This window comes from Natrix helvetica (assembly GCF_964273705.1).
Source record: "Natrix helvetica genome assembly, chromosome: 1".
Lineage (NCBI taxonomy): Eukaryota > Metazoa > Chordata > Lepidosauria > Squamata > Natricidae > Natrix > Natrix helvetica.
Window position 1 is genome coordinate 210,708,984 of NC_138548.1, and position 20,123 is coordinate 210,729,106.

The 20,123-nt window shown below is 37.4% G+C and overlaps 1 protein-coding gene across 1 annotated transcript in view; it reads right to left on the reverse strand.

Annotated features, from left to right (window-relative positions):
- DCTN2 (dynactin subunit 2) overlaps positions 1 to 20,123 on the reverse strand; it is a 68,295-nt gene that overhangs the window by 45,342 nt on the left and 2,830 nt on the right. The window contains exon 2 of the mRNA XM_081955353.1: positions 19,290 to 19,358. Within this exon, the coding sequence (XP_081811479.1) occupies positions 19,290 to 19,358 (69 nt within the window). The remainder of the gene's footprint in view (positions 1 to 19,289; positions 19,359 to 20,123) is intronic.

The window sequence follows — 20,123 nt, forward strand, 5'->3', positions numbered from 1 at the left end:
AACTTCAAATGGTCACTAAATGAACTGTTGTAAGTCGAGGACTACCTGTAATCTTTGAAAAAAACAATACTAATGCACAGTTTTTTCAATGTTTTTTTAAACTGAGCCTCTGAGGGTGCGAGCAGGAGGCGTGGCTACACAATCTTTGAACTTAGTCCTTGGGCCGCAAGCTGAAGTTAACCCATGCTTGGACACTCCAAGCAGCGCCTAGGAGAATTTTAAATCCCTCATTGCCCTTGAAGTCTGCTTCTCAAATTAAGAAGCACACTGAGAAAACAATGACTCATCGGCATTACATCTGTGGAAAGTTCAAATCCACACAGCCACTGTCAATTTATTTGCAAGGCAAAACAACCCTCTAGCTGCCTTCAGAACCCCTTCTCAATTTTACTTGATGCCCCCCCACCCCCAAATTACTATTCAATCAACCAAAGTATCCAGCACATTTCAATTTTAATTCAAATCTCAGAGAGGGGAACTAAGTTGGCTATCAAGAATAAGCCAATGCCTTCCTTGTAATTTAAGGCCACAAGCTACTAGAAGGGGGAAAATATTCCCTCTTCTTCTACATGTGCAGTGTTGAAATGCCAAATGTGAAGTTGACGCTGTAACTGTGTCTCCCCAACACCGTGTGGCTTGTGTGCAGCTTGAAGGTAAGTTGACTCAGCTCATCTTCTACAAATAAAATGTTATAATGCTTCTCTCATAGGAAGGAATTTGACTTGACAGGTAGTCCTCGGCGTACTACAGTTCATTTAGCGACTGTTCAAAGTGGCAACGGGATTGAAAAAAAGTGACTTATGGCCATTTTTCACACTTGCAACCATTGCTCCTTCCGTGTACAGCTGAAGACCCACCTCTTTCAATTATCTGGCCTGGCTCAACCGTAATTTTTTCATATTCCTCCTGACTGTCTTTTTTAAATTTTAAATTTTTATTGTATATTGGGTTTTTATTAAACGGGGTATGTTAATGGTTTTAATTGTCTAAATGTTGTAATCTATTACCTCCTCCGTGCATGTATGTCTTTGTATATATGTATGTTTATATATGTCCTAGTGTACGCCGCCCCGAGTCCTGCCTGGAAAGGGAGCGGCTAATAAATTCAAATTTATTATTATTATTATTAATTTATTGTAGCATCCCCATGGTCAAAATTAAGATGCTTGGGAACTGACTCGTATTTTATGACGATTGCAATGTCCCAGGGTCACGTGATCACCTTCTTACAAGGAAAGTCAATGGGGAAGCCAGTTTTGTGTTTTCTTTGAAGACGTTTCGCTTCTCATCCAAGAAGCTTCTTCAGCTTCTTGGATGAGAAGGGAAACGTCTTCAAAGAAAAACCCAAAAGTCCAGTTGCCTCTTGAAAAAAGCATCTTTGAGACACAGAAATCATTCCCCCCCTCCAAAGCCTCTTATATATGAGAGTCATTTCTCCTTTTGTAATACTAGTTCTACTAAAAACCTGATTGTCATGGTAGAAGAAGAAAAATCAGTGGCAGCTATAAAAAGCCAACTAATATTTGACAGATCTAAAAGTCTACCGCTGTGTTTATCTCCAAGAAAGCAGATTCATAATTTCAAGGAAAATTAATTAGCTCATTAAACATCACTTTAGGATGTGTGCAGCAAAAAATCAGAGATGCTTGTTTTATGCAATGGGATTTTCTTTTCATGGACACCTGCATGAATGTGCTAGCAAAGACTATTATCAATGTTTCATCTCCTTTTCTAATTGGGGCATTCTGCAGATAGTTGTCTGAGAATAGAAGAGGTCTTACATGGAAGATACTATCTGCTGGCAAGTAAGTGGGCTGGGGGAAGTGCCCCACACAAAGTAAGCTATGCAGTTACCCTACAAATACTTGAACTTTTAATCCCAAGACTTTCCCTGCTGAAAATTCTGGAAGCTGAAAACTAGATTCAGCGTGAAGTCCATGTTGTTGTAAAAGGTAGGCGGAGTCCAATTCTGGCATTTCAAATGTTTATATGCATGTATGCCTTGGACCATGAATCCTTTTCTATCCAGTAGGAATCTGTAATTAGATTGACTTGTTCCTCTGTGCTTTATCAGGATGGTTAGGTAGATGAGAAATTGATGGTGTCGGTTGGGTTGTTTGAACCCTACTACTCTACTGAATAACTGCACTATTAGCTAAGCAAGCCACTCTGATTGGAGCAGCATATTATAAGCCTAATGAATAATCAATGGATACATTAAGGCTCTACTGAAATCATCAGACTGTCTATCTAATTTTATTGGGGCTGTATTTTTTTCATTCAGAAAAGTGAATCTCATATGTTAGTTGTCATCAGATATTTTTCCTTAGATAATTCCTTTGGCAAGCAAGCCAGTGAAAATTACATGGCTGTTGTTACCTAGAGAGCATCTACCATTGGGCCAAGCATTCAGCACAATCACAATCAGTGTCTGAACAAAGTTTTCACTTGGATCTAATGAAAGGCTGTTAAACATGGAAATTTAAAAAATGAACTGAGCCAGGTATATCAGCAGACACCCACCTGATAATCATTATGGGCATTAAATGTGAGTCCCATCTCAGTGCGAGCTTTTTAAATATTCATTAAAATGTTCAATTTGAGGCAGACTCACTTCCCGGCTGATTTCTTTGAAAAAAACTTTAACAAAAGCAATGACAAGGGTGATTAAGAGATCAATAGTCCTCTCTGTGCTTCTGCAAAATGAAATAAGTGTCAAGGATGAGCCTTTGGCAGCCTCATACCTCTTCGTTTCCACTTGCCATTAGAGTAAGGGGGGGAGGGAGGTATTGCTTTCAAATGGGTTAGATGGAGAAACCAAATTTCTACAAATCTGTTGGAGACCGAGAGCCTGGAACTTTTTCAAGGGCATCATAACAGGTGTGGTGTTGAAGCAAATGGCTCCCCTAACAAAGTGAAATTGTTTATATGGATTACGTGAGAGGTTGGGGATTTGGCTGGGGAAATTATTGTTTAACTCTACAAACTGATGTTTGGGAACCTCGGAGTTAGTTTTGCCTCGACATCACCATGCAGTAAGGTTTTCGGAAATGGAATGATCCTGGAGTTTTATTTGGACTTTCGAGCTGGATGTTGATAATAACTTCCCAAAATTAACAGAAATCAAATAGTTTAAGAGAGGATGGGTTGCATCTCCCATCTTCAGCACCTCACTTCAGCCAATCACTTATTTCTCACAATTCAATTAGATTTCTAAGATAAACAGCATTAAATAATTCGATTTTTGTAAATCAGATGCTTCAATTTTCCAGTCCTAATTTGATAAAGCAATACAGGAAGCACATAGAAGCTATTTATAGATCAGATGAAAAAAAACCACCAAGGTATAGCAATCTTCTAATCAGACTTGTTTCAAAATCTCCAAGTTCAGAGCTGGCTGTTATACTTTCCATAGACTTGGCACCTTGAGTCATCAGTTCTCAGGCTAAGGAACTATCCTTATGAAAGGGCATATTCTTCTCCTTTCTTATGTGACATGACCCAATGAAAAGATAACAGTGCCATAAAAGTACAAACAATATAGATTACAAGAAGAGATTTTTAAAACAGATTTAATTTTATATAATGCAGATTTAGTACCATGCAAACACAGATTCTAGAAGCATGCAGAAGAGAAAAAAAAATAGCATTTTTAATGGTCTTACTTGTGCAAACTAGTATCCAGGCAAGGTGGTGTGAGGGTGATGGGGAAGAGCATTAGGAAAACTCAGATAAGTTCAAGTGGTACAAATAATTCAATATAAACACAGTTAAAACAATGATTAGGCATTTTCTTAACATCCCAATCGATTCCTGGAAGTGGCTGTCAAAGAAAGGGCCTTATAACTAGCAGAGGATGGTAAAAATGTGATTTTTAATAAAGCTGGATCAAATCTGGAGGAATCTTACCAATAACAATGGCTTAAACATATAAGAATATTAGCACTCATCTTCTTGGTGAATCTTCTCTACAGCAATTTACAACTTTAGGTACATGGCACTAACAAATATGATGTTTTATGGGAGGAGCTTGGTTTGGATGCTCAGAAAATAGAATCCAAATGGGCACTCTCTATTTATTATTTGAAGGGATAACTTTTTTTGATTACTTCATAATTCCCTTACATCAGGGGTGACAAACTCACGGCCCGTGGCCCGGATGCATCACACGCTGGCCACGGTTTAGCAAAGGGGGGAAAGTCATGATACGTCACATGATGACAATGTGACGCCACAAGTTTGACACCCCCATGTTATCCTTCTGCATTTCTAAACCAGGATTAATTGTGAGTGGTCCTGCACAGCACCACATTTTATTCCATCAAGTCGACTATGGGTTAAATGCATCAACAATACATAAAATATAGAAGGGAAAGCTCCTTTTATACCAGCGCTTCTCAAACATAGCAATTTTAAATAAGATGTATGGACTTCAACTCCCAGAATGCCGCAGCCAGCCAAACCCACGTCTTAACGTTGCCAAGTTTGAGAAACACTGTTGTGTACAATAAATTCCACTTTCTGAGAATTCTAGTTCTTTTTCTTCTCCCCGCCAGCCTTTCTAAGAAGGCAAGTTCTTATTCCTTATCCCTGAAAAGAAAATCTTGCACTAATTTGGAAGAATGCATATTGAGAAGATATAATTAAGGTACAACTTCAGGTTAGCTTGGCACGAAAATGCCATGTCTGTAACAAAAATGCATTATACTCCCAGTAAGATTTGAAAATTTATATTGTTCTTTATATTGTCTTCACATCTGAAAGCTACCATAAACTACTGTATAGCAGAGCACATACTAATGTGTTTTCATGTCATGGCTACTATTTAAAAAGAACATTAAAAAGCAGAAATAAGCTTCTTGCTTCTTCTCATGTGGTCATGACTTTCTCTAGAAAAAGGTTCAGCTCTGGAAGTGGAAGAAATAAACACTATCATGAACATTTGGCCAAATAATCCACCTTTACACTAGGTCCCTTCTCAGTTTGAGGGTATAGCTACACAAAACCTTAGAAATAAATTTAGATTCATAAAGCTCATTATTGCAGAGCACAAATAACACTCAAATGGATTCCTTCCTATATAGCAGACAGAGACAATTGGATTGCAGGTAATACCCAAAAGAAAATCCTACTAGAGTCTAAAAGATCATATCCCATTAAATCCCAAGAAAGGATTCTAAGTAACTGTTGGCTGGAGGCCAGAGTGGGTAGTGGCCACTTAAGGGATAATCCGGGAAGTTATCATCTGATTTCTTTATGTCAGACTACATAATCTCTGCAATGCTTGATTTGCAATATTATCTTCACACAAGCAAGAAATCAGTACTGCAAATAACAAAGAGGTACAAAATCATCCTAAAGAAGATGGTAAGGAAGTTCAGGGAGTTCTTTTCTACCACAGTCTCTTTTTTGCACACCGAATGTTCATTAGTGTTCATGCCAGCATGCACTGTTAATTCTATTGCCTTAGCGTCCTGCTTGCTAAGCCCAAGGCATGGTAACAGAGAAGGATGCAAACTGCTACTCATTAATTCAAGCTGTCATCCATTTTAGCTAACAGAGCACCTTGACCCTACCTGAGCAAACAGAGCTGCCAAGATTTTTTTCCAGTTGTTTAGAAGTAGACATTGTGGGCAGAGGGAAAGGAAAGCCTCCTTCTGAAGTTTTAAAATGTGGGTAAGCTTTCCCCCCCATTCTGTCCATCAAAATGCAAACAATACTGAACCACATGAACTATTGATTAGGCAGCTGTTTATATTTATAACACATAATAAAAATCAAATATAAAAAACCTGGTTATTTTATCTCGGGAAATCATTCCTTAAAATACCATTATAATTTTCAAGCCCATGAATAGAAACGTCTATGGAGATTCAGTCATCCAGGTCATGGTTGTCCCAAAGGTGCTTTTTTCAAGAGGCAACTGGACTTCAAAGAAAAACCAGAAAGTCCAGTTGCCTCTTGTAAAAAAAAAAAGTACCTTTGGGACATAAATGGAAACCAACATTAACCTCAGACTACATGTAAAGTTATGCATTTAAATTATTTTTTTGAAATCAACTTTGGATTCATTAGCAAACATGGCGGGCTTATTTATTTATTTATTTATAATACTTGTAATTCTGCTCTATAACAAGCTTCCTATTGGGGCTCACCTTTTCTATATGGAAGGTGAAATCTAGAAATGCAACATACTGTTTCTTCTTAGCTTCCTAGTAAGACCTGTAGATCTGATTAGAACTAGAACCTAGTAGCTCCTGGAGGACCAAAAGCTCCCTTCCTCTGCTTAAACCTCACATTGAGGGGGGGGGGGGGGATAACCAGCACCAAAGATTTCAGTGCCCAAATTGCTTGGAAGATTCAGAATTTGGTCATCACAAAATGCAGCTGAATAGAAGTTGATAACATTCACACTTCTCTCAGTTACTAGAATTCCTGCACATTGGACATGGAGCCCAAAGATTAGAATTCAGTGATACTATAATGAGAATACATTTTAAAAAAACTTTGATGTGGATGTAAATTAAGATAGTACAACTTCCTCATTTAAACACATATGCACTACCAGTTAACCTGACTTCACAAGTGGAAGTATATTAAAATCCATTTATTTAAATTAATCAAAATCACTATTAACTGGGTTTCAATTGTACAGAAAGTGGGGAAGCTGAGAACAGAATTACCATCTGCAAACCAGAGGTGGTATTCAGCCAGTTCTGACAGGTTCTGGAGAACCGGTAGTGGAAATTTTGAGAGTGGGGAGGGAATGGAGATTTTGCCATATCCTTCCCCTGCCACGCCCACAGAACCGGTAGTAAAAAAATTTGAATTCCACCACTGCTCTCTTATCAGGTGTAACACCTCAAAAGAAATTAAGTAAAAACTATTCAATGGCTATTCATATTCTCCCAGCTATAATCAATACATCAATAAAATGAGCAGGATCTACAAATAGAAAGCTTTTAATTGACTTTGGAAAGGACCTTTGCTGTAGAGTATGTATTCGTTATAGATCATATAGAAACTCTTTGACTATGAATACAGGATAGCTGAATAAAATAGATCTATATAAGGAATTTGTCATTTTCTTTTTCCATTTTTTTTCAACTGCTTTTGGAAAAGCAGAGATTCAGAACTGCCAATACAAAAAAATGATCTCTCACTTCTTATTCACTTACTCCTTAAAATAGGAATAATACAGACTTACCAATGAATGTTATGAAACTGAAATACATCTAAACTATGACAATGCATATTTAATACGCAGTACGGTTGTAATTGTATCAATACAATTTTCAATAGAGCCCCTTCAAAAAACAAAATATTTGTGTATCTCACTTCAGCAGTTAAAGCTTCTGAGACAATGCAAAAGTCATTTATTTTTCATTATGGGCCCAGGTGAACCTCAAACTCATTCTCCTTGATTTGCTTATGATAAACATCTTTCCATCCATATTCTTCCATAGAAAAAAGGCTGAGGTTCGATATAGGCAGTAATATGCATAGCAAAAATGCAACAAAACTGCATTTTACTTAGCACTATTTTCACAAGGAATTTTTCCATTTTGGTACAGTTGAGTTTTAAAAAAATCACCAACGGATTATATCAGATGTAAAACTACAATGGACTTCCACCAGGATGGCATGTTTAAGTTGGGGCAATCTCTTTCTCCTGTCGATGCACAGCTGACTTTGCTGCCAAAGCAAAGCTTCTTTGGCAGACTGCTCCTTAGTTCTAAACAGAAGCAAAAATTCTTCAAAGATTCCAACCCTATTGAAAGAGTTGCATCAATTAATTAAACAATTAATTCAACTGGTTGTGGTAAACATTTTAAATGGGCGAAGATAATGTGTGAATACCTCAACCAATACAACTGGGTGATTAGTAAATGTTCAAAATTACAGCAGACGCCCTAAAAGCTACTTATGACCTGATCCCAAAGTTATGGCTGCTGCAGTGCCTCAGGGAGTATGGGAGGCCTAGGGCAGGGCCTCTGCTAGGCCTCCAAGGCTTTCCTCCGCGGCCCCTGAGGCACCTTGTGCTCCACTTAACAACCCACAGGTTCATTTAACAACTGCACCAGAAAGAACAGAGATTGGAGGGAGTAGTGTAAATGAGGTGATTACATGGGTGCCTCACTTAACAGACATCACAATGTCCAACTGTACTGGGCAGGCTCCATTATAGTTCTGAGTCAAGGACGCACCTGTATTTAAATAATGCTTTGTATGGTATTTTAAGCTCTGTAAAAGCTGAACAGTGAGAAATGCTTGGCTATGCAGTGGGTGGTTCATCTGAAAATGGGCTATAAAGCAATCATTTCTTGTACAATTACAGCTTCTATATTAGTATATCTAGCTTTCATTACAGCAGCAATAGCTTTGGCTCTTTGTCAAAGGAATAAGAGGAACAAAATATTCAAAGGTTTGTATGGAAACTGAGAAAAGGAATACAAGTACGGTAGTCATCGACTTGCAACCATTCATTTAGTGATCAAAGTTACAATGGCGTTGGAAAAAAGTGACTTATGACCATTCCTCACACCTATGACCACTGCTGCATACTCACAATCACATGATCAAAATTCAGGCTCTTGGCAACAGACGTGATTGCAGCATCCCAAGGCCATGTGAGTATCATTTGCAATCTTCCCAGCAACATTCGACCAGCAAAGTCAATAGGGAAAGTTGGATTCACTTAAGAACCATATGGTTCACTTCAATGCATTAATTCGTTTTAACAATTGTGACCAAAAAAAGGTCATAAAATAGGTTGCAACTCATTTAACAATTGTTTTGTTTAGCAATGGAAATTCTGCTCCCGATTGTAATTGTAAGACAAGGACTTCCTGTACTACATCAACATTTAGAGGTCTTTCTACTATTCCCTCAGAGTCAAAATTTCAGTTTTACGCTTTTAGCCCAAAGATCCTGTGTTTATGCTTATAGAGTAAAATAACTGTTTCCCTGAAAATAAGACCTAACCGGAAAATAAGTCCTAGCATGATTTTTCAGGATGCTCGTAATATAAGCCCTATCCCCCAAAATAAGCCCCAGTTAAAATTGTCAGCCAGGTGGATGCATTTAGTTCCGTATTTTCCCCAAAATAAGACCTAACCAGAAAATAAACCCTAGTGCATCTTTTGGAGCAAAAATTAATATAAGACGCAGTTTTATTTTTGGGGAAACGGTATATACAGAAGTAATCTTAAGAATACATTTACATATATATAAAAAATAACAGTGGAAAAAAAACAGTGAAGCGTGAAGAGCAATGACCCAGAAATGTGGCATAAGTTAAATGTGAAGAAAGTATTTGGATAAATAGGGCAAAGGCAAACTAATACAACACCAAGATATACATATATGTATATGTATATGTGTACGTATATATGTATGTGTGTGTGTGTATACACATACATACATATATACATATATACATATATACATACACACACACATACATACATACATACTATATATATACATAGTGTTTATATATATTGGTAGGTGGGTGTGGACTGCTGGCTTTGTTTCAGTAAGTGGAATGATTGGTTGTGTGATTGTATCATGATTCGTAGATTGGTGCTGATTGGTGCTGGCTGTGTGTCCATTGTTGTTTCGTGTTGTAACAGCCTGGGTGGTGGGTGGGGCTTGTTTGTTGACTAGGGCTGGTTTCCAGATGTCTGGTAGGCAGGAGGTATCGTCACGTTTATTCATGTTGTGGGGGTGTTTCTCTATTTTGATAGCTTCCATAATTATTCTCTTGTTGAAGTGTTCTGTTTTGGAGATTAACCTGGTTCCTTCAAACTTAATTTCATGTCCTGTAGCTTTAAGGTGCTGGAAAAGGGAATAAGTTTTTTCTTTTTTTCTTACTGCGTTCTTGTGTTCTGCGATGCGTGCATTTATTCTCCTGTTTGTTTGTCCTATGTATGTTGCAGGGCAGATTTTGCATGATATTTCGTAGACTCCTTGGTTTTCTAGCTGGATTTTGTCTTTGGGGTTTCTTAAGATGTTGTCTATTTTTTGGTCAGTGTTGAAGGCTGTCTTGATATTGTGTTTGTGGAGAATTTTGCTGATTTTATCTGTGGTGCCTTTGATGTAAGGGAGGAGGGCGATGCCGTTGTCCTGTTCTGTGTCTCAGTTTTTGGGGGGAGTCTCCCTTTGGATTAGGTTGGTAATTGTTTTTCTTTGGAATCCATTGGAGATTAATACGTTTGTGAGATTGTGTTATCCGAGCCTTCCGGGGCTGGGGGAAAGTGTGTGTGCTACAGCATCATGACTCTTTGCCTGGCTTCCTGCCTCCTCCTGTGGTCTCGTCAGTGCTCGCTTGTGCTCTCCCTCCCCAAATGTAGTGACTTCCTCCCCAGACCCCCATGCATTTCTCCCCCCCCACACACACAGCTGGATAAAACTATATAAAAATCCAGCCCAGCTTCACTGATTACAAGTTTGAAAAGGCAACTTGGCTCCGCCTGCAATCAAACTACACTTGAGTAGCAGGCATGTGGAATGAGCCTCAGGCAGGTTTCTTTGTTAGCAGAAAGAAAGAAAAACAGCACAGCAATTTAGGGCTAGAAGGCTACTAGGAGGTCATCTAGTCCAACCCCCTGCTGCAGCAGGAAACCTTACATTGTATGGATTATTTTGGTGCTTCTAACAGAGAGGGAAATTGCCAGAAAGGAGAAATAGTTTACTAGGACAAGGCTGCCATGCAGAGGAAGTCAGAGATCGTCCTTGACTTATGACTACAATTGAGCCCAAAATTTTGGTTGCTAAGCAAGAGCGTTGTTAAGTGAGCTTCACCACATTTTACCCAATCCATGACATCTCCTGGTGAGTGACATCAAGTTGGCCACTCCCACCTGGTCACATGACTGCCAAGCCACTCCCACAAAACAGGCCACACCTACAGAATAGGTTCTAAAGAAATTCAAAACCCACCACTGCCTTAACTCCAATGTGAGTTTATCCATTTCTGCGCAATCAAGAATCTTTTGAATTATCAAACAGTCCGTCGGCATGGTAATAATTTTCCAACATTATGCAAGTGCTATTCTCGCTGCTGTAATTATGTGCAACATTAAATATTTTTTCTCTTTCATATACTTTCCCTTATTAATCCCCAGAAGGAACAATTCTGCTTTGAGCTCTATTTGTATGTTTGTAATTTCCTGTAAACATTTTTGTATTTTAGACTAATATTTTTTGCTTTGGGGCATAACCACCATGCATGAAAGAAGGTACCCTGCGCCTGTTTACATTTCCAACAGTTTGGATTTAAGATCTAATACATTTTTGCGAGTCTCATGGGGGCTAAATGCCAGCGGTAAAACATTTTGTATTGGTTTTCTTTGTATGCAACAGATTTTGTTATTGTGTAATTTTTATTCCAAATTTTTTCCCAATCTTTCAACTGACTATTATAACCCAAGTTTTTATCCCAGGCTATCATTGCTCCTTCTACTATATTTCCTCTGTCATGTCAAAATTTAGTAAATAATTGTATATCCTCGATATTAATTTCTCTTCTGTACCTAATAGCAGTTTGTCTGGTTGCTTTGGTTCTATATCAATTCCAAATTCCTCTCAATCCTTTTTATATCTAGATTGTAGTTGGTGATATGGCCACCAGTCTATAATCACTTCCTGGTCTCTTAATTCCTGCTTGGTTTTTAGTGTTCTTTGGGTGTCTAAAATTTCATAGTATCTGGCCATTTTACCTAGGTCTAATGTGTTAGGGTGGATCATTGCCTCCATAGTGGATAACCAGCCCGGGATTTTCATATAATGTTTACTTTTAATTTCCCCCCATGTTTGTATCAACAAATATCTTTCTTTTTACCATGTTTCCCTGAAAATAAGACCTCCCCGGATAATAAGCCCAATCGGGCTTTTGCACGCATGCGCTAAAATAAGCCCTTCCCCAAAAATAAGCCCTCCCCGAAAATATTGCAACACAGCAGCAGCCATGAGGTGACCACGCTCGCCACCTCCTGCACCTCAAAAATAATAATACCTCCCTGAAAATGAGGCCAAGTGTTTATTTCAGGGATCAAAAGAAAATAAGACCCTGTCTTATTTTTGGGGAAACACGGTAGTATTTAGTACTACACTAGCATTTTAGCGCACTGTCTTCAGGGAACAATTCGATGATGACAGTAAATATTATCAAATGCCTTTCTTTTTTTAAAAAAAACCCTCACTTTCTCTACTCAACCCCCACCTCACTGAAAAAGTACTTCCTTCTTTAACCAAATGAATGAACCATTTAGATATACATGTTATATGATGAAAACTTTATATTAATTCTCATCAAAACAGGTTATGTATTGCAATGTTTCATCTGGGCATCTTTAATGGCATCTTTTTAAAATCCAGGGCAAAGAAAACATCTCTTTTCTCTTTTCTCTTTTCTCTTTTCTCTCTCTCTCTCTCTCTCTCTCTCTCTCTCTCTCTCTCTCTCTCTCTCTCTTGTAAGCCTTCCTCTTCAATTGCAGAGATCTAATATTTTTCATCACTTAGACAGCATGTACCCAAAGCACAGAATCTCCCTCATTTTCATAGCAGGTAATGACAGGCTAAAAGTGCAATGCTATCCGTTCAAGCTGGATAGGCAGCTGTTTCGGTTTCCTTGGGGCACTCGAAGCTAGAAGCTACAGCGCTATTATTCTGCAATAAACAAGTGGAGCACAGCTGCCTGACCTTTAAGGAAGCTTAACATCCTTTTGATGCCATTAGCTGGAGTGGGAAGATATGGATCTCTATTATGGTGTGGAGGTTAGCCAACTGGACCGAATGATGAGAGAGGCTTGGAGCCATAGCTCACCAACACCTGGAGGGCCAGATTCCCCACTTTTGGGTTATAGCACCAAAGATTGCTTAGAGAAGTGGTCCATGGACTGGCACCGGGTTGCAGCATGCCAGCAATCAGGTCGCGCAAACAACCATAGCCCCTTCCGCAAGATGCAGGCAGCACACAAAACCATGCCCCCTCTGGTTCACGGAAAAAACTTTTCTCTACGGAACTAGTCCCTGCTGCCCAAAAGGTTGGTGGCCACTGGCCTAGAGGCTCTATGTGTTAAACCAAACTTACAAGATAAACTTAGCCAAGCTTGAATTAAACATAAGGAATTGCTTTTCCTTTTGACATCTTCAAGACAATCTCCTCTTTTTATTTTTTTTCTCTTCCTGCTTACTCTTTGACCCTAATCCTAACCCAATAATCTCTGGCTTAGATCTGGGTGGTCCCCGGGTAACAGCTGGTGAGATTCAGTTTACAATAGCAATGGGGTGTGCCAGGATTGCCATCGCTAAGCAATGAGGTTATGTGACATCATGTTTTATGACCATCTGTATGCCAAGGCCACAGGGACTGGAATTCCAGCAACTACAACCCAATAAGTATGAATATGCCGGTTGAAGTAGGCGGCCTTTAAACTGCACCCCAGTGTCTTACTGATTTCATACACTGTATTAGGCAAGGTGAGTTTTGTGAAAAGCAAAAAAAGTACAATATTACAAAATAATAAGATAAATGCTTCATGCCAGCATTAGGGAGTCAGGACTGTGGCTGCAATTTTGAAGATGTGATAGGAGGTCTATTTTACCCATAATCTCTTATTCCAAGAGGGCTTCTGGAGCTTTTGCTGAAGCACAAAGGAGACAGTCAAATGCAAATCCTACATTTTGCTTTTTACAGTGTCTCTGTCTCTGTATTTTTGTTATTCTATCAGCATACTTTCTATTGCGTATCCTGATTCAATGTCTGATTCAAAAAGTCATATTAAAATACAGCCCAAGGATGATATATTAAGCTCAAAGATGTATAAAGCACATGGTGACAAGCAGCAAATTAAATAGTTATGTAAATTAGCACCAAGATAATAGTTTTCATATCACTTGGCACTAGATCTAAGGCTTGAATATCAGGCATTACTGATCTCAAAGATTGGCTAAATTGCTACATAACTTCCATCACTAGCTGTAGATTTTACTAAGCCTACAGAAAAGAACCGCTACTTCAGAGTGCTTTTAGCTAGCATTACACAGGTAATGCTTTGTTGACCTGATTACTCCTCAATCCTATGCCCGTTACTATGAGACTAAATGTACCTCCCACAATTCCCTTTGGGAATGCTTGCGTGCCGAGAAGAGAAAAATAGCTTTTATGCAACTCACTGCAAAACATTTAAGGGCGTACATCAATGCTACATATTGTACTACAGGAGAAGGCGAGCCTTTAGCAGGAGATGGGAGGAAACGTCAAATACGAACTATATGGTTTGAGTTCGATATTTATCTAAAAAGACAGAGGATAAGACATGCGGTCATAGGAACTCAGGGACCCAACGCCTATAGAAAAACACAGGGGCAGTGTGCCTCCTTCAGTCAATTATGAGAAGGTCTTGTATTTGAGGCACCAGTGCATCTTATTTACATCCGTGCATTTTATTAAGCATTGCTTTATGGAAAGGGCCAACTAAGGACCATGTAAGGCAGTGCTTCCCAAAGCTGGGTAAATTACCCAAAATTGGATAAAAGTGGGTATTTTTTCTTTGAGTAATGACAATGACCCCATTACTCTATTACAACAGGGATAAATTAAATAAGGCCTTTCTGATAAGCAGTAAAAAGGCCTTTCTGATAGGTTTTGGGTAATGAAGAAAAAAGTCGAGAAACATTGGTATAAGGGCTTTGTAAAATTATAAACGATATAAAATTATTTTTAAAATCACTATCTTTTTCATAATATTAAAGACTACATCATATGCATTTTAAACAGGATTGATGCCAGAGTGGATCCTTTTTTTAAAAAGATCAACTCTGAAAGGAATTTGGGCATACAGGACTTGCTATTAGAACCTCTTGATTACTATCATTGCCAAGAGCCTGATTTAAAATGACTGCAGGTTGACATTGTAAAATTGTAGTTTATTTTAATGAGAATAAAATGACCTGAAGCTTTCAGTTTTATTTCCAATTAATCAGTTTTAAGTTAATCGAAAGTTAGGACATAAGGCCAAATTGCAATTAATCTTAATTGTGATTTATTGACACATACCAATTCCATATTAGCACATTGATTGATACTGGTTTATTTCAAATAAATCATACCTAAGATTAACACAGATTTTTTTGAATTAATTGCAAGAGGACGTTAATGGTTGGGCGAATGACAGAGAAGCCAAAGTGGGAGTAATCACTTGAGCCCATGAGGCATTTCCTGCCATGTCCAGGAATCAGCTTACGGCACTATTATCTGAGCCAGAGCATTTGTTAATGGATGCTATGGTTATTTTAAAAAAAAGTGGATGCAAGATTGGACTATTAAAGCCAGAGTCAATATGAATAGGCTTTGTGAGGGAGTTTTAAATATTCTGATTGCAGTGCAAACAGGGTTATACAAAAACAAAGGGTCAAAACTCTTTTGATTCTAAACTTTAAAATCTATAGCATCCATTTTATACAACCTTCAGGAGATTAAACTAGCACCCACACAGGAAAAAAATATCATTACACTGGACTTTCAACATTTGAATGTACTTTTAACAATCTGGGATCACACCATGACAAATCATAATGCCATTCCATCACAGGCTGGCAGTATTGTGAGATAGAAACCAGATACTCTAACCAGGTCTTTTCCTTCCGTAGCGAAGTCTCACCCTGAAATTTTACTTTCAAATGTTCTATAGCTACTTAAAGGATTACTATAATTCCTTCTTTGTTGAAAAATAAGTGATATTCTTCCAATATATCTTAGTTATGCTTTCTTTGGCATTATAAAACAGCTGAGTCCTTGGAGATTTTCATTATCCCCCATCTCAAACATTTCTATTTCAGTAAAGTTTAAATCTTAGAGATGTCATAGCTTTTCTGGTCTTACTCATTCTCTTCTGGGTGAGTTCAGACTAAAGAAGGAACTCAATTAAGCAAGACCATCATTAAGTATGACAAATATCCTGAAGTCAAAAAAATGGGAGGCAATGTCTTGAAATCGCACAACCAAAGTATGTATACATTACAAAGGAAAAGTGAAAGAAAGTAAAAAAATAAATATATGCATAATATTTTTCAATTTGGTGGAAATATCAGACTAATCCCACATATACTCAATTCAGTCTGATTTCAGTACAATAAAAGGGCTACATAATGCCCACCTTGTCCATGTAGTAATTTGCTTAACTGAGTATAGAAAAGGAAGACCCTTCTGCCTCTAGGAAAGTATATTGTAGACAAATCAGGGAAACAATTTACATTCTACAGTAGGACCAAAATATTTTTCCATTATAATAATGAGCCACTATAAAAACACCTTCCGAACTGCAAAATATTTAAATACAGAAATGCCCAAGCATCTTAACACAGATGTCTTATTAAGCAAGATTTGAGCAGCTGGATGGTTAAAGATTTAACCAAAGTAACAAACATACTTGTGTTTGTATTATTTGACTGGCATTGTGATTGCATATTCCTTGGAATAACAAAGAGGATTATTTCCTGAAGCAAAATAAGACCTATGAAATTCATATTTAACTATGCATGCATAAAAAGCCCACATAACTGCAATGATTCACTTATTGTAGAAAGGGAGTGTATTTAATATAGCAGGATGGATGACATGGAAATGGAAAACGCTGCATACACAGAGGTCTTCTTTTTCATTAAAAACAACAACAACCCAGGTCTATATTTCTAAGACGTAAGGTTGTACTGATTAAGCTATTGGTTGTGTTTGCAATTAAATATATTTACTATACAGGTAATCCTCATTTAACAGTCACAATTGGGACTGGCCATTTGGTTATTAAGGAAAGTGGTCACTACAAAAAATTGCAACTGTGCTTATCTTGTTTCAGCTTTACTTTACAAACCTGCAAAGGTCATAAATGTCAGGATTGGGTCCTAAGCTTACTTTTCTATTGTGATTACCATCATAATTGAAAATAATCTTAGCAACAGGACAACTTGCTAAACAAGGACTACTTGCGCAGTTAAGTACATGTAACTGCAAAAAAGCAAGTTTTGTAATACTGAATTCACTTTCATTAAATGAAGAAACATAAAACAGTTTCTTCATCCACACATCTGGGAATTATACAGGTGAAACTCGAAAAATTAGAATACCGTGCAAAAGTTCATTTATTTCAGTAATGCAACTTAAAAGGTGAAATTAATATATGAGATAAGACTCATTACATGCAAAGCAAGATAGTTCAAGCCGTGATTTGTCATAATTGTGATGATTATGGCGTACAGCTCATGAAAACCCCAAATCTACCATCTCAGAAAATTAGAATACTACATGCAATCAATAAAACAAGGATTGTACATAGAACAATATTGGACCTCTGAAAAGTATAAGCATGCATAGGTACTCAGTACTTGGTTTGGGCCCCTTTTGCAGCAATTACTGCCTCAATGCGGCGTGGCATGGAAGTTATTAGCCTGTGGCATTGCTGAGGTGTTATGGAAGACCAGGATGCTTCAATAGCGGCCTTCAGCTCTTCTGTATTATTCAATCTCATGTCTCTCATCTTTCTCTTGGCAATGCCCCATAGATTCTCTATGGGGTCCAAGTCAGGCGAGTTTGCTGGCCAATCAAGCACAGTAATCCCACAGTCATTGAACCAAGTTTTGGTGCTTTTGGCAGTGTGGGCAGCTGGAAAATGAAGTCAGCATCCCCATAAATCTCGTCTGCGGAAGGAAGCATGAAGTGCTCCAAAATCTCCTGGTAGACGGCTGTGTTGACCCTGGTCTTAATGAAGCACAATGGTCCAAAGTCCTGTTGCTCAGTGGTCCAAAGTCCTCTTTTCTGATGAGAGCAACTTTTGCCAAAAACACCAAAACCTGGTTCAATGACTGTGGGATTACTATGCTTGATTGATTGCATGTAATATTCTAATTTTCCAAGATGGTGGATTTGGGGTTTTCATGAGCTGTACGCCATAATCATCACAATTATGACAAATCACGGCTTGAACTATCTTGCTTTGCATGTAATGAGTCTTATCTCATATATTAGTTTCACCTTTTAAGTTGCATTACTGAAATAAACTTTTGCACGATATTCTAATTTTTCGAGTTTCACCTGTATATTGGGGCATATAGAAATTTTAGGATTTTAAACTTGTGAGATCGTCTCTTGTAATTCGAGTAGTTTTCTTTTTTGAATGTAGAATATAACTGTTAAATAGTGCATATATTAAAAAGTCTAGCTTATCAAATGACACTTCTAATATTTTCAGATATTTTTGGTTACATTTATATTTAAATAAAAGAAATGCATGCCTAATTCCAGATATCAAACTCATAATATATTACGATAGTTTAACATTCAAGCCAGCCCTTCTGAATCATTTAAGATTTTTTCCCCCTAGCTTCTCCTGGAATACTTTCTTTCAGACAGGGACTATTACAATTAATCTAATTGTAAAAGCTTGGATTTATTTATTTTTCTTATTAATGTTATCTGTATAGCTGCCCATCTTATAAATAGCAATTCTGACCAGCGTACAGCAATCAAATAAAACAACAAATATAAAACCAATTGGTTGTTTGATACAGCAAAGGTCTCATCACCAAAGTCAATTAACACTTGCCCAGTATAGTTTTGCTAATGGTTTCTCACCAAGAATTTTAACAAGACATTCATATAATGTAACTTAATTTTTTAAAAAATAAAAAGCCTCACATAGATACGAAGGCACAAAGACAACTCTTTTCAGGCAAGAAGGAATAAGAATAACTTTGAAAAATTCCAAAGCAATTGTCTGATATTTAATCTTGATTTAGAAAATTATTATTACAAAACAACAAATATTCTTCTTAGAAAATCTACAGTTTCATTTCGTGGAATCACATTAAGGAAGGAGGGAGACAGTCAAGGAGATCAACAGTTCGATGTTTTTAAGAGAGTTTCTTTCAGTTTATTCAGGTTAAAAGAAACTATGAAATCCAGTTCTCTTTAATAAAGATTTAAAAGACCAAATTATATCACTTTCCATATTTCCTTTCATTTGGTCACTCTAGAACAATAGTAGACAATACAAGTTGTGAAGTTGTGAATGCCCCAACACTGGAAGTCTTTAAGAAGATGTTGGATAGCTATTTGTCTGAAACGGTATAGGGTTTCCTGCCTAGGCAGGGGGTTGGACTACAAGACCTCCAAGGTCCCTTCCAACTCTACTATTGTATTATTATTGTATAAGTCACTTTTGATGATGGTACCCTCATTTAATGTACTCATAATTTAAAAAAACAATAGAAATTTCATATGTTCCTACCGCATCAAATTCTGCTTGATCATCTTCAGGGAGGTCACTTGTTTCATAAACATCAGGCTCATTCCTGGCCTGAAAAACAGTAAGGCAAAAAGATAAAAACAGTAAGATCAGAATACTACTCCGGATTCTGAAGAGACCTATTACAATAACATTTCTTTTTTTTTAAAAAAAAAAAGATCCACCATAAATTAATAACACTACGAATTAACTCTTTTTTATCTGAAGAACTAAAATCAGAGAACATAACAAGATGGACCACACTTAAAGTATGATCAGTTAAGTAACAGGTTTTCCAAACTTTTCTTTTGCAATATCTTTACATTTTTTAAAAAATTATCTTATGTTGTATATTGCCCAGAGGCAGACTAGAGCTGGGAACCTTCAGAATAAATAAATCTCACATACTGGCCCAAAGAATATTTATTACCTCATTCACCGCTTAAAGCAGCTATTTTCAATTATTCAGAACCTCTTCAATAATAAGTAAAGAGTCAAAGGGAAGAATTTGGGGGGAGGGGGGTGGATTCATGAACCTGACTGAATTGCATGTATAATCTACATACTTATTTGTGGTGTTTCCTTGCTCAGAAAATACATAGTGATTCAGGTTAAATTAGTAGTTGATGTTACCACATCTGCTGTTCAAAACCAGGTCTATAAACTCCAGACAGAATCTCAAACTATTGGCCTCATCAGTGCTAAAGCAACTCAGGCAATCAGATACATGGTCATTAGCAAAGGCATGGTGGCGATAATTAAAAAAAAACCTCTCACCAGAAAAATGTGCATACTGTGATCATTTTTGATACAATAGGAAATATATGAAGTAAATAC